The sequence below is a fragment of the Bactrocera tryoni genome, chromosome 5 (assembly GCF_016617805.1).
Source record: "Bactrocera tryoni isolate S06 chromosome 5, CSIRO_BtryS06_freeze2, whole genome shotgun sequence".
NCBI lineage: Eukaryota > Metazoa > Arthropoda > Insecta > Diptera > Tephritidae > Bactrocera > Bactrocera tryoni.
The window spans coordinates 35,688,105-35,701,673 of NC_052503.1; the positions used below are offsets into that span (position 1 = coordinate 35,688,105).

At 39.0% G+C, this 13,569-nt stretch overlaps 4 protein-coding genes across 4 annotated transcripts; 2 read left to right on the forward strand and 2 right to left on the reverse strand.

Annotated features, from left to right (window-relative positions):
• Positions 1–409: 409 nt before the first annotated feature.
• Positions 410–3,154, reverse strand: LOC120777695 (dnaJ homolog subfamily B member 13). The gene is made up of 4 exons (XM_040109169.1): positions 2,773–3,154; positions 2,360–2,711; positions 1,908–2,308; positions 410–1,229 (listed from the first exon to the last, which is right to left on the reverse strand). The coding sequence occupies exons 1-4, from the start codon at positions 2,993–2,995 to the stop codon at positions 1,081–1,083; spliced, it is 1,125 nt and encodes a 374-aa protein (XP_039965103.1). The 5' UTR covers positions 2,996–3,154; the 3' UTR covers positions 410–1,080.
• Positions 3,155–3,759: 605 nt separating this feature from the next.
• Positions 3,760–6,811, forward strand: LOC120776764 (patj homolog). The gene is made up of 2 exons (XM_040107727.1): positions 3,760–5,508; positions 5,563–6,811. The coding sequence occupies exons 1-2, from the start codon at positions 3,862–3,864 to the stop codon at positions 6,613–6,615; spliced, it is 2,700 nt and encodes an 899-aa protein (XP_039963661.1). The 5' UTR covers positions 3,760–3,861; the 3' UTR covers positions 6,616–6,811.
• On the reverse strand, positions 6,803–8,005 carry LOC120776766 (protein JTB). The gene is made up of 2 exons (XM_040107729.1): positions 7,300–8,005; positions 6,803–7,236 (listed from the first exon to the last, which is right to left on the reverse strand). Exon 1 carries the CDS (start codon positions 7,771–7,773, stop codon positions 7,309–7,311), a length of 465 nt encoding a protein of 154 aa, XP_039963663.1. The 5' UTR covers positions 7,774–8,005; the 3' UTR covers positions 6,803–7,236; positions 7,300–7,308.
• A 217-nt stretch (positions 8,006–8,222) lies between these two features.
• On the forward strand, positions 8,223–9,967 carry LOC120776765 (DNA polymerase epsilon subunit 2). The gene is made up of 2 exons (XM_040107728.1): positions 8,223–8,936; positions 8,994–9,967. The coding sequence occupies exons 1-2, from the start codon at positions 8,234–8,236 to the stop codon at positions 9,869–9,871; spliced, it is 1,581 nt and encodes a 526-aa protein (XP_039963662.1). The 5' UTR covers positions 8,223–8,233; the 3' UTR covers positions 9,872–9,967.
• The last annotated feature ends 3,602 nt before the right edge of the window (positions 9,968–13,569 follow it).

The following is a 13,569-nucleotide window of genomic DNA, read 5'->3' on the forward strand; positions in this document are numbered from 1 at the left end:
ACAATCGCGCCGTTAGTTCTGCTTTCTCCAGACTGAATAAAGAAGCGAAGCAAATGGATCTGGTAGTGAACGAAAGCACGACGAAATATCTCCTGTCATCAAACAAACAGTCGTCGTACTCGCGACTTGGCTCTCACGTCACTGCTGACAGTCATAACTTTGAAGTCGTAGATAATTTCGTCTATCTTGGAACCAGAACTAACACCAACAACAAGGTCAGACTCGAAATCCAACGCAGAATAACTCTTGTCAACAGGTGCTACCTCGGCCTGAGCATGCAATTAAGAAGTAAAGTTCCCTCTGGACGCACTAAAATCAAGTTCTACAAGTCATTCATCATCAACATCTAATGAGTCGGCGTTACGAGTTTTCGAGAGATTAGTACGGCTGAAGATTCATGGTCCTTTGCGCATTGGCAGTCGATGAGCTGTGCGAGATATTCGACGACATTGACATAGTCCAGCAAATTAAGAGACAGCGGCTACGGTGGCTAGGACATTTCGTCCGAATCGATGAAAACACTGCTCTGAGAGTCACTCTTTTGTTTGCTCTATGAGCAGAAGGAATCATTGGTCCCTATTTCTTCAGAAATGATGCCTACCATATTATTATGTCAATGCTATAGAGCGATAATAGATGGCTTTTTCGTCTATACAGCTTACGCAACAGCAAATTGATTGAAAAAAACTTTTGGACTTTTTAATTTTGAATTGCCAGCGTGCTGATATGTCGGTATTATGTCACACACTAATTTTCAATTTTTAATTCCATCGTTTTGGAGAATTTGAAATCTTATTGTTAATGCAAAATTTTAGAAATAAAAAATTTGCAACCCTGCTTAGCGACATGATATTTAACTGTGTAAAGTTTTGTTTTATTTCAGAACAAAGTTTTTTCTGTAAATTTCCGATCGATTATAAGTTTTGTGATATATGTACATGTATAAAAATATAAAATCAGGTTTCCGAAAACAACTTAACATCGTTGAATTTAAAACAAAAAATAATAAAAATACACATTTCGAAAACACCGTTATGTTCGCGTATTTGTTGAATGGGTTGTTACTCCCGACCTCTCAGCTTAGAGTTTGCCTCTTCCTCCTCTCTTTCGCATAAGTATGTGAATAGGGTGTGGAGCATCTTCAGCTTCTACTTCCAAATCTTCTAATTCATCGAAGAATTCCTTAGTTATATTCCGCATTTTATGTGTCATAATTCGCGGATATTCAACTGAAAAGAACGCACCAATTAGAAGTAATCACATAAACTTTAACTATGTACGAGTCTTTAAAGAACAAATTTGAGTTATGACCATAAAACAGCAATACAAGTCAACTTTCTACAAAGAAAGTATTTCTGATTGTTTTTGAACGAGCAAACAGATCCAATGTAAACAAGCTCTTTATTTTCAACTTAAACCCAGACTAATTTTACTCTTCTTATATATTTTATATGGGATTCTTTTGATATTTTACAATAAATTTTTTATCTCCAAAGAAAATTAAACTACAACTTTGAAGAGAAGATAGTTCAATATGAAATTCTCCGCTCTACAAAACAGACCTTGATATTTTTTTCATAAAAATATTCCTTTAAAAATTATAGGCAGTTAAAGTTATGCATCAAATGTACTGTATTCTTATAGTACGCCACGTCGTATGAGCAACATTGTATGTATCAAGTCAATTCAAAAGTCCCGGCCTAGTTGTTTTGGCAAAATTCGTTTTTTTTTATTGAAAATAGTTTACTTAAAGAGTGCTACACCATTTATTGCGGCCCTCCAGCTTATCGATACCAGATAAACTTTCGGTTTTTCGTACAAAAACTATATATGTACATACATATGTTATATCCAATGTAACTGCGTCTCATAACCATGCGAAAATCTATTTCCTATTTCACCCTTACCTTGAAACTTTATAATTAGATCGCCGAACTTCTTTTTCTTCAATCCAGCGGGTCTCATATCAGGAGCAATGGGTAAATTTTCACAAACTGGAAGTCCCTCCTTTGGCATAATTTTCACATAGCCAGGATATACCACATCGGACACGTTTATTTTCAGAGCACGCTTATCTAATGTGTTAATTGTGAAGCTAAACCCGACAAGCGCGTCCCTTAAAGTTATGTTATGGGTATAGACTAAATCATGATGGTGGCTGCGCTCAAATAGATGATGTGGTTTATCAGCTGTTATAAATATAATATCTGCTGGTATTTTCGTGGGACTGCGGTCACCTTCCTCCTTAAAGCAAAATCGTGTACCTTGGGTGGTGCCTGGTAGTATTTTGAGTTTAAGAGTTTTCTTTCTAAGCACCAAAAATATAATCTTTGTAGGCGTTTAAAATAGTTTGCATTACCTTTTCTCTGTGCGTGTTTCCTTCGTGTCAATGAACTCTTGCCTCCAGACATGCATTAATTTCGTACAACCTTTGAATACTTCTTCTAACTCCAAATAAATAATTTTCTCTACCGGCGGGTCTTTCTTACGCACTCCAATGCCATGTTCCAATGTAGAATAGAGCAAAGGTGGGTTCGTAACGATGTCGATGATATTTGCGTAAGGCGAGTAGCTGCCAAAAACGTTATGATATACTTTCATATGATCACCATGATATTGGTAAGGCGGAAAGTAACCGTTAGGCAATTGAATGCCTTGAAAAAGTCCAGCCTCACCGAAACGATCATAGATGGCTCGATACAAATCGTTTCCTACAATTTTATGTCTTACAAACGTTGTGTCATATTTGTATTTTAATGGTGTTGGTATTACCTAAAACATCATAGGCCATGTTAATATATTCCCATTGGCGATTAGTTGACAACGGTTCCATATGTGTTGGTCCCAAAAGAGGAACGAAGTCACGTTCATACTTTGGATCGCGATGGGGACACAGCTGTATGGCCAATTTTCGATACGCCAACGTTATACTCTCCTTGGGCGCATCATGAGGCACATTTAATACTGCATAGTAATCGAGTTCTGTGCGATTCATGTGGGCTGATAATGGAATGCTCCAATTTGTTATTACAAACTAATTTATGTTTTCGATATTGAATATTTGAGCAAACCAATTGACTTTCGTTGAAAACAAAAACTTTTGTGATTTTCATCAACAAGCAGATTATGAATTACTGTTACTAGAACGAACAAGTTCGAGGCAGTGGCTCGTCGCAGATAACATACAAGTTCTTATGGACGTCAGAAATCCCATTTCGGCTCAACAATGTGGGATTGCTGCATTGTAGCATATTATTATTATTATTGCTTCCAGCCAAAGGAGGAATGCGGCGGAAACCGTTCAGACAACAGTCGGGTCTACATAATCGGAACGGACCCGCACTTTTATCCGGTATCCGGTCAAGAACGGTCAACTCAGCAGAATTCTTAACAGGAATGCCGCAACATCTATAACAGACACTTGAAACCATACATTATTCATGCTTCTTATAACGAGCTTATAACGTTATTACCCTTCGTAGTTAAATGTCTCACCCATTATAACTTTTATCGCTTGCTTTGAAACCTTTTTGATCAAATATCGTACCTCTGAAACTAGGGTTATCCGTAAAAGGTGACTTACCACGACGAATTCCTGTGTAATTCGCCTTATGTGATTTTTTTATACAAATATTTACGAATAGTGGTTCAAAGGTGAAAGAAAAAACAAAGCAAATAGCTTGAAATGGCAATACTATTTCTAATAAAACTTGGCAGCACATTTTTAAATTTAATTAGCTAAGCAGAAAAAAGAAAAAATTTGGAAAATTTCTGTCTTCTGAAAATTGTATAGATAAAAATCAAATATATTCGTGTTAAAATATTTTATTTCTGTTTGTGCGGATACAATACTACATTCCAATGCATTTGGGAGCGGACATCTCTAGTGCCCTGCAGCAAATCGAAGCTGTTAAGAAGGGCATCGATGAATCTGAAGATCCGAAATTGCAACTGCAAACTGCCGAGAGCCTTAAAACAATTTTAGATTTATTACAGGATCCAGTTTTTCGTACAATTGTTCACGTACAGGATTCCCTTTCCGAATTAAATGCTCAGTTAGCGCAACATCCATCAATGCTTCCCAATGATTTTGATATCGACGTGGCTGGAAATTTGGTGTTGAGTATTAACGGTGGTGATGTTATGTATGATTTTTCGTCTGCACCACTTTCTCCTCATTCGGGTCCAAGTAGTCCAGGGAGTGGACAACTGACACCTTCTGTATTGACGGGAGCAATCGAATCCGACGAACAAGGACGTCCACATTCTCAAAATTCCAAAATAACAAGCGATCTTTTCGCTGCAGACTATGCTCAAATACAGGCCATTGAGTTGGTTAATGATGGTACTGGTCTTGGGTTCGGAATAATTGGTGCACGCACATCAGGTGTGACTGTGAAGACTATTTTACCAGGTGGGGTTGCAGATCGTGATGGACGCTTGCGTTCTGGAGATCATATTTTGCAAATCGGTGATGTAAACTTGCATGATATGGTGTCTGAGCAGGTGGCAGCAGTACTGCGGCAATCAGGTACGCACGTGCGCCTCGTAGTGGCGCGTCCTATGGAGCAGTCATCGCCTGGACAATTTACACTAGAACCTGGAAGTGCTATAGTACCCACGCGAGTTTTAGCGGATCCTGTGGAGTTAGAACGGTACTTAATTTCTACTGGTTATCCGGAGATTTTCGGTGAAAGTTCTACTGCGTCTACGCCACAAACTACAACAGAAGATGAAAGATTTATTTACCGTTCGGATGATATTTCTAAACGTCCACCAATGGCAGTACCGACTATCGATTTAGTTGAATTTTTGGATTTACCCGAAACTGAGAAACTACAAGTTGAATTAACTAAAGACATGAATGGTCTCGGTATTACTATAGCTGGCTATGTCTGCGAAAAAGAAGAACTTTCAGGTATATTTGTAAAGAGCGTTTCACCAGGATCAGCTGCGGATATGAGTGGACGTATTCGCGTTAATGATCGCATTATTGAGGTGGATGGTCAATCGTTGCAAGGTTTCTCGAATCACCAAGCGGTAGAGTTGCTCAAGAAATCAGGACAAGTAGTTAATTTACGCTTGGAGCGTTACTTACGTGGTCCAAAGTACGAACAATTGCAACAGGCTATTGCTGCCAATGATAAAATACCAAGTGTTCCGTCAACACCTTCAAGAGTTAATTTGCCTTCTCCCATTACTCCAGTCACATCACAACGAACATCGTCTGTGGCTAAAACACAATATGCGACTCACCTCGCAGAAGATTCGCATGACCTATCTTTTGATGGTATTTCTAATTTGTCATCGGCCACCGTCCCAGATTCATTTATGTCTGTCACGCCGGCAACTACTACGTCAATACCTACAACTACTTTAAGTAGTTTTGGATCAGGCAAAAAAATGATAGCAGTACGTGACTCCATTGATGGCACACCCAAAATTATACCTACAGACGTTTCCATAGGTTCGATTGGAAAGTCTGAAAGTGAATTAACTGAAGTAGAAGTAAGTAAAACCGTTAGTGGTTATTGATATTTCACTTAACTTTTGTTTTTAAAGGAACCAATGCATGCTAAGAATTCAACTTTAATTTCTCGGCACAAATACTATACTGATCCTGAGTTAACTCCAGATGTTGAACAGGAAATCATACGCAAATGGAAAAAGATTGTCGGTCCCGACGTTGATGTGATAGTTGCCCAGATTAAAAAGTTTGCGGTCGGTGGTTTAGGAATTTCTTTGGAAGGAACTGTTGATGTTGAAGGTGGACGTGAAGTTCGGCCTCATCATTATATCCGTTCAATATTGGCTGATGGCCCTGTTGGTGTAAACGGTGTTCTTCGATCTGGTGATGAATTATTGGAAGTGAATGGCGAACGTTTGCTTGGAATGAATCATTTGGAAGTAGTTGCTATACTCAAGGAGTTGCCACAAGATGTACGCATGGTCTGCGGCCGAGGCAAGAATGCTTTAATGCCATTCTCAGATGATACCTTAAAAAAATTGAGTAGCAATTTTGAGAATTTAATGCCGACTTCTGATCGTTTGGTGAAAGCCAAATCCGATGGCAGCTTGGCCACTGCAGGTTCGGTCAACGACGACTCGTTCAACAAGCTGAAATCACGCTCACTAGAGCCACTTACAGGACTTGCAATGTGGTCGTCCGAGCCGCAGATTATAGAACTGGTCAAGGGCGATCGTGGTTTGGGCTTCTCCATACTAGACTACCAAGACCCGTTAGATCCAAACGACACGCTAATTGTTATAAGGTCTCTTGTGCCGGGCGGAGTAGCACAATTAGACGGGCGTCTTATACCCGGAGATCGTCTGTTATTTGTCAATTCTATTAATTTGGAAAATGCTTCTTTAGATCAAGCAGTTCAAGCACTAAAGGGTGCACCCAAAGGAGTAGTGCGCATAGGCGTAGCTAAGCCGCTACCAATGACAGATAATTCTTTGAAGAGCGGAAATGGCAACAGCGTTGATTCGAAATGCGAAGACTCCTCAATGGATTCGAGTGGAATGGTGGGCAGTGAAAATGTCTCAATGCAGCTAAGCAATGCCTCCACAATGATTGTTGAGCCGGATTTAATTCCGGATTGGCGAAAATAAGTTATTCATATAAAAAGAGCCAAGGAAGGATATCGAAGAGCAATATCAACTTATACCAAGCTATTGAAGCACCTTCTATGCACCCAAATTAACATTGAAATTTGCAAACTGTTATCTTAGAATAGGTTACAAAAACATTACTCGTACGTCGGAAGTAGAGGATATCGAATGTTTGGGTTCGAACGTATTATGTTTTTGACGAAATGTCTCTTTAAATTTATTTTATTCGAAAATGTTAATTGAACTATACTTAATTTACAATCTTACTTATTCTTATATAATCTAGGATGCATCCCATTTAGTAAATTTATAGTTAGCATCCCTTTTGGAAGCTTTTATATTATTATTATACAAATATATGTGCACACATTTACATAAACACCACAAAAACATATTTCTATTCACTTAAATAAACGTTTAAGTTTAATATAGAATACCATAATTAACCATTTTTAAGATGATATCGTTATTAATTTTAATCAAGAATCTGGAAGTAGCATTCTTAAATTTTAATCAGCATTACGTTCGTAACAAATTATTCTTAATACACTTAACTTATCGTTAAAATCTCATAACTTTAATACATACACATCCATATTCCAGTAGCCAAAAGATGCATTACTAAAATTTGTAAACGTCAATTGTTATTAGAATTTGAGTTCGGAGTTTCAATCGTAGACAAACCTCTTAATGTTATTGCATGCGGTTCAATTGTCGTTCAATCTTTAAATGCGTTCTTCGTGATAATATTCGATCTCTAGCATATGAAACCAGATAGCTAAGTGAGCCTATACAAAAGCATGTAATCTCAAATTTAATGAAATTACGCTGGTCAATAAGCGCGACACGATCACAGCTACGCGTCACAGTTTCACCACTTTTACAACGTAGAACTTCCTTGTAGTGCGTGTGTATGCATACACCAAGGCTTTTGCTTACAATATCAAATTCGGTGCACGGATGACATTCCTGTATGACACTATATTCCTCGCGCTGCCAGCATGTGGAATTGTTTTCGATGACGAACTGCTGAGCTCGCGAGCGTCGAGTATTCTCACTGTCAGGAAAACGCGACTCGATAATGAGAACTATAACTGTTGCAGCCACTAATAGGCTGAGCCCTAGTAGCATGTGACGCCTTTGACAAGTTTCCAACATTTTTAGAGTTAAGAAATATCTCGCCAAAAGTTGTAAATCGTTTGTATATAATTGTTTAATGAGCAATTTTCTTTGCTATTGTATCCAATCAGATGTATATAAAACAGCTGTGAAATAGTGCTGACAAATTGGAAAAACAGTGATGTCCATTTATAAATAGGAATTCAATTTCTTTAAATACACAACATTTACTGAAACAAATTTCTTTAAATTTGTATTTATATTGCATACTACTGGCTTTGATTTTATAGTAAATAAATAAAGCATTCTGTAATAAATGAAAAAGTATATTTTGTATATGAACATATAAAAGCTCAGGTTATTGTTTGGTCGCACTTTTTACTCATATTTTTGGCGCCACTTTCTTAAATGTAAATATTAAACCTATTCTCATGACAAACATTAATTTTATAATTCACATAACTTAAAACATATTCAATATTGAATAGTAATCAACAAAATGGATGATATAACGAAGCTTAAAAGAAAAATAACTAATTCCTTCAAATTAAGCGGATTTCTTATACGGTCTGAAAATAGTGCTTATTTGGCGGAGCAACTTCTTCCATTCGATGATGGAGAACGTGAAAAATGGTTAACTGTTATCACTGAAAATTTGCAAGGTCAGCGTTTACAGACGACACAAGTGGAGCGAGGAGCTCTGGAAAAGGCTATCAATGAAATAAATCGTGTAGGTTTGGACGAGGGTGAGACAATTTTTTCGGTTATCGATGCGTTCAAAGTGCCACGCTACCACTACAATGCACAAAATAAAAAATTCGAGCCAAATAAGAATTTACGCACCATATTGACACGTCCAGCTTTAAAAGCAGGTCATATGCGAGAGAGATATGCAATGTTACTGCAAAAGACGTTGCGTCACGAGTTGTTTGCACCAGCTATAATACAGGGAGGAGTTTCAGTAGAGTCTCAAGTGAAAAAATTCAAATTGCAATATGCAGAGAACTTGCTTGCAACATCATCGGTAAAAGAAGCAGTTATACTTGGTCTATTGACACAGCTGAAAGAAGGAAAATTTTACATAGAAGATCCTACGGGTAGTATTGAATTGGACTTAAGTGGAACACGTTTCCACTCTGGTTTCTTTTGTGAGGGATGTTTCGTCTTAGCTGAAGGTTCATACAATAATGGCATCCTTAAAGGTCAGTATGCTGAAAGGTAATTTAAGTAATATTTGTATTAAACTTATTCGATTTCAGTTGATGGCTTAGGGTTTCCACCTGCGGAGGCAGCGACTAGTTCGAGGGCATTTTTTGGTACACAAAATAGTTGGGGTGGAGAATCGGTGAAGTTACTGAAATATTCCACACGTCTACAAGAGCTGGAAAGTACAAATACTGAGGCCACACTTGTTTTTCTGTCCGATGTTCGTCTAGACAACCCAGTTGTTTTAGAGAGATTGCGTATGTTATTTGTGGGTTATGATTCATGCCCACCTGTTGCTATAGTGCTAATGGGACCATTCGCTGCTTCCAATAGCAATTATCATTCACTATCTCAGAATTTAACTGCACTAGGTTCATTGGCGGCTGGTTGCGATCAGCTGAAAAAGCAAACGGATTTGATAATTATACCTTCTTGCGAAGATCCAACAGCTCCGAATATTTTGCCCCGTGCCTCACTACCTGAAACGCTCGCAACTGGTTTGCGTAAAGCATGGCCACGAACAATTTTAGCAACCAACCCTTGTCGACTACAGTATTGTACGCAACAAATTGTCGTTTGTAAATTGGATTTAATGGCAAAGTTCTGCCGCAACACGCTACACTTCCCACCTGACACAGATAATATCGAACAACATTTTGCGCGTACTTTGATATGTCAAAATCATTTAACGCCTATACACCCGATTGCTATGCCTGTGCATTGGGATTTTGATTCAGCTTTGTGGTTGTATCCATTGCCGGATTTGGTTGTTATTGGCGATTCATGCCAAAGTTTCTCAACAACACAACATGGTTGCACGGTGCTTAACACAGGATCTTTTGTTAAATCTAAATTTGCTTTTAAAGTATATATACCGGCAAGCCGCACAGTTGAAGATTCAGAAATACCAGATGATATGACAATGGAATGAAAATTACTATTTTTTTTTATAATTTTAAGCGTGATTGTATTTATATTTGGCTTATGTGTTATTTTTTACTGATATAATAAATGTTGCTAGATTTTATTTAAGAGTTCACAAAACATCTGAAAGATGTACTAAAAACGCAGTATTTTGATTTAATTTGTATACCCTGAGGGTATAAGAAGTATGCAACGCCCTGAAGGAAACGTCGAAGAGTCTAGTTAAGGAGCATAATGAACTCCTCTCCACGCAGTTCCTGCTGAGATGCTTTCGCGGAAATTACCTTCTAGGAACATCAAGATGTCGTTCCTCAACTACGTCGAAGACATCACACAATACATCGACCAGACTTCGGACGTGACAAACTTCCGACAAGCACTGACCGTCATTCACAGTAGAGCCATCAACAACTTCACCGACTCCCTTCCATTGAATGGCGTACTCGGAGTCAAATCAGCACCCATTGCAGACGAAGAGCTCGAGTTGCTGCGAGAAACGAGAATAACCCTTGCGTAGCTTCGTTCTTGATAATGTAGCAGGTTAAACTCCTACTTATCCAAAATAACCCCGACATATACAATATACATATGTCCTACGTGCAATGAGTCTCGGCATGATACTGGCCACCTCTTTATATGCCCCACCAAACCCAGTCACCTGACACCCCTCTCCCTGTAGTCCGACCCCGTCGAAACAGCACGTTTCTTAGGCTTTCCGTTGGATGACGTCGTCGACATCTTAACTAATCCTTACCATCCTAACGGGGACTTGGTACCCGCTATATTAACAACAACAGCCCTTTAATATACGTACCTACATACATATATGTATGTACATATTTATATATGATCAGCGTGACTAGTTGAGTCGATTTAGCCATGTATGTCCGTCTGTTCGTCTGTATACATATACGCAAACTAGTCTGGTGTGCAGTCTATCAGCTGATTTGATTGTGATATCTCTTAGCAGCAGGTCGAGCGTGAAATCATAACATTCAGCCTTACTGCCCATGGTAACTTTAATCTTCCCGGTGAAGTTCATAATTTTGGTAATGCTAAGTAATGGGGGTATATCATCACTTAAGACCTTCATTTGCTGGTACGAGATTACCTTTCCTCTGCCAAACCCTTCTTCTGTCATTGGAAACATTCTATGTTTGGCTGATTGATTGAAGCGGTGTGAGTTTAGGCATGATTTCCAGTGCAGCCGTCGGGCACGTACGCAAGTCTGCGATGCTTTTGAAGCCCATGCCATCGCCTTATACGCAATGAACGGTCTCCCGACAATGGTGTACATTCACCTAATATTCCTTGGCTTGCAGCCCTATGATTTACCTGCAAGTCGATTGCGCATCATGAGAGCTTTTGAAGTTTTCTTTACAGTCAGGCCCACATGCTGCTTTCACCGAAGAGTGGAAATCAAAGTGGGACCCAGATTTTATACCACGTTGGTCATCTCCCACTCTCTGCCGCCAAGGGATTAGTTCCTGAGCCAGGACAGGGATGAATGACGGTCAGTGCGTGCCTGAAGTTAATTACGAACGTAGAAAGGACTGATAATTTTTCTATCCTGTCTATGCAATCAATAAATGATATCTTGATTTCCCTAGGATAATCCAAGCATATTTCATTGTACATACAATCATCTGTATATGAGGTGATAGATATTCACTCTTGTTGGTGAGAGAGTTTCGAAATATAGAATTTACACAGTAGCGGGGAGAGGATACCGCTTTCCGGAAACCCTGTTTAATTTTTCTTAACTTAGAATTCTAACCTCGAAATAGTACGAATAATTACCGACAACCCAAGCTAATTCATAGGCTACCCCTTTAGCCCTAGAGAAAGCGTAGATTCTTCTTCTTTATTGGCGTAGACACCGCTTACGCGATTATAGCCGAGTTAACAACAGCGCGCCAGACGTTTCTTTTTTCGTTACGTGGCGCCAATTGGATATTCCAAGCGAAGCCAGGTCCTTCTCCACCTGGTCCTTCCAACGGAGTGGAGGTCTTTTCTTCCTCTGCTTCACCCGTGGGTACTGCGTCGAATACCCTGAGAACTGGAGTGTTTTCATTCATTTGGACGCCATAACCTAGCCAGCGTAGCCGTTGTCCCTTAATTCGCTGAACTTTGTTAATTGTTGTTGGTGTTAATGCTCCAAGATGGACGAAATTATCTACGACTTCGAAGTTATGGCTGTCAACGTGGGAGCTACGTCGCGTGTACGACAACTGTGTCTTTGATGACCCATTTCTATACGCAGAAGGGTACGCTCGAGTTGTTTGTGGGTGTGTTTAACTTCTGTACAGATATTCCTGAAAAAATTATGAAATAATTTCGCAAAAACCCTTTTTCCTCTTTTTAAACAGACCGACATAGCTAAGTTCAGCTTGCCATGTTGAACTTTTATATAAATATGTAACGGGTGATCCAAGCAGAGGTACTTTTTTCAATAGTCATTTTGTCAGATCACGCGTAAGTCGTGTCAAGCTGTCATGCTTTTTTGTTTTATTGTTTGGCATTTGATCATGGAAAGATTTACACCTGAGCAACGTTTCAAAATCTTCAAATTCAAAATCTTCAAATTCAAAATCAACTTTAATACGAAAATTCATGTTTTGTAAAGAATGTACTAAACGCAACACCATTGAGACCCAGTATACATTATTGGATAATATTCAAGAGTGTACACGAAGACCGCGGAGAGTCGATTCGGCGCCGTTCGCAGCAGCTCGAACTCACGTATGGAACTACTTGGAGCATTTTACGTTAAAATTTTAAATTGAAAGCGTATAAAATACAGCTTGTGCAAGAACTGAAGCCGCTCAACTCACCCAAGCAACATTGCATCGTTTTATGGGCTCTTGAAAAGTTCCAAGAAGATCCCACGTTTTCGAGCCAAATTTCGTTCAGCAATGAGGCCCATTTCTGATTAAATGAGTATATAAACAAGCATAATTGCCGCATTTGGGACGAAGAGCATCTTGAAGAGATTCAAGAGCTGCCATTTCATCCAGAAAAAAACAACGGTTTGGAGTGATTTGTCGGTGGCCGATGGAATCATCGGTCCATATTTCTTAAAAAATGATGTCGGTGAGAACGAAACCGTCAGTCACGACCGTTATCGCGCCATGATAACCGTCGGTTTGATGCTTTAAACTGAAGCTCGTGATATGGGCGACATTTGGTTTCAACAAAACGGCGCCACTTCCCTCACATCCCATCAATCCATGGATTTATTGAGCGAACACTTCGGTGAGCAGCTAATTTCACGTTTTGTGCCGGTCGATTGGCCAGCAAGATCGTGTGATATGACACCGTTAGACTTTTTCTTGTAAAGTCTTAAAACTATGCAGACAATCGCGCTTCGATTCAGGTCTTGGAGCAAAACATTATGCGTGTCGTTTGCCATTTACCAGTCGAAATGCTCGAATGAAACATTGAAAATTGTACTCAACGGAAGGACCATCTGAGACGTAGCCGCGGTCAACATTTGAAAGAGATAATCTTCAAAAACTAAATGCCAAAGAATGTTCTTTCGAACGGTAAAAAAAAAGTATCCATGAGATTTGAAGTTTCAGTGTTTTTTCCTTAAAAAAGTAGAGAGCCTCTAAATGGAGCACCCTTTATAATTGACACCAAATTATATTTTTTTAAATTATACATTTTCAGTTACTTTTCATTCGCAAATTCTAGTTGAAAGTT

Bases quoted from the DNA above. Each gene is read 5' to 3' on its own strand.
- LOC120777695 (XM_040109169.1), bottom strand. From the start codon at position 2,995: ATGAATCGCACAGAACTCGATTACTATGCAGTATTAAATGTGCCTCAT. The intron at 2,712-2,772 runs GTAATACCAACA...ATAAAATTGTAG, and splicing joins CATGGCCTATGATGTTTTAG to GAAACGATTTGTATCGAGCC. The intron at 2,309-2,359 runs GTAATGCAAACT...TTTGGTGCTTAG, and splicing joins GAAACACGCACAGAGAAAAG to AAAGAAAACTCTTAAACTCA.
- LOC120776764 (XM_040107727.1), top strand. From the start codon at position 3,862: ATGCATTTGGGAGCGGACATCTCTAGTGCCCTGCAGCAAATCGAAGCT. The intron at 5,509-5,562 runs GTAAGTAAAACC...TTGTTTTTAAAG, and splicing joins GTGAATTAACTGAAGTAGAA to GAACCAATGCATGCTAAGAA.
- LOC120776766 (XM_040107729.1), bottom strand. From the start codon at position 7,773: ATGTTGGAAACTTGTCAAAGGCGTCACATGCTACTAGGGCTCAGCCTA.
- LOC120776765 (XM_040107728.1), top strand. From the start codon at position 8,234: ATGGATGATATAACGAAGCTTAAAAGAAAAATAACTAATTCCTTCAAA. The intron at 8,937-8,993 runs GTCAGTATGCTG...ATTCGATTTCAG, and splicing joins CAATAATGGCATCCTTAAAG to TTGATGGCTTAGGGTTTCCA.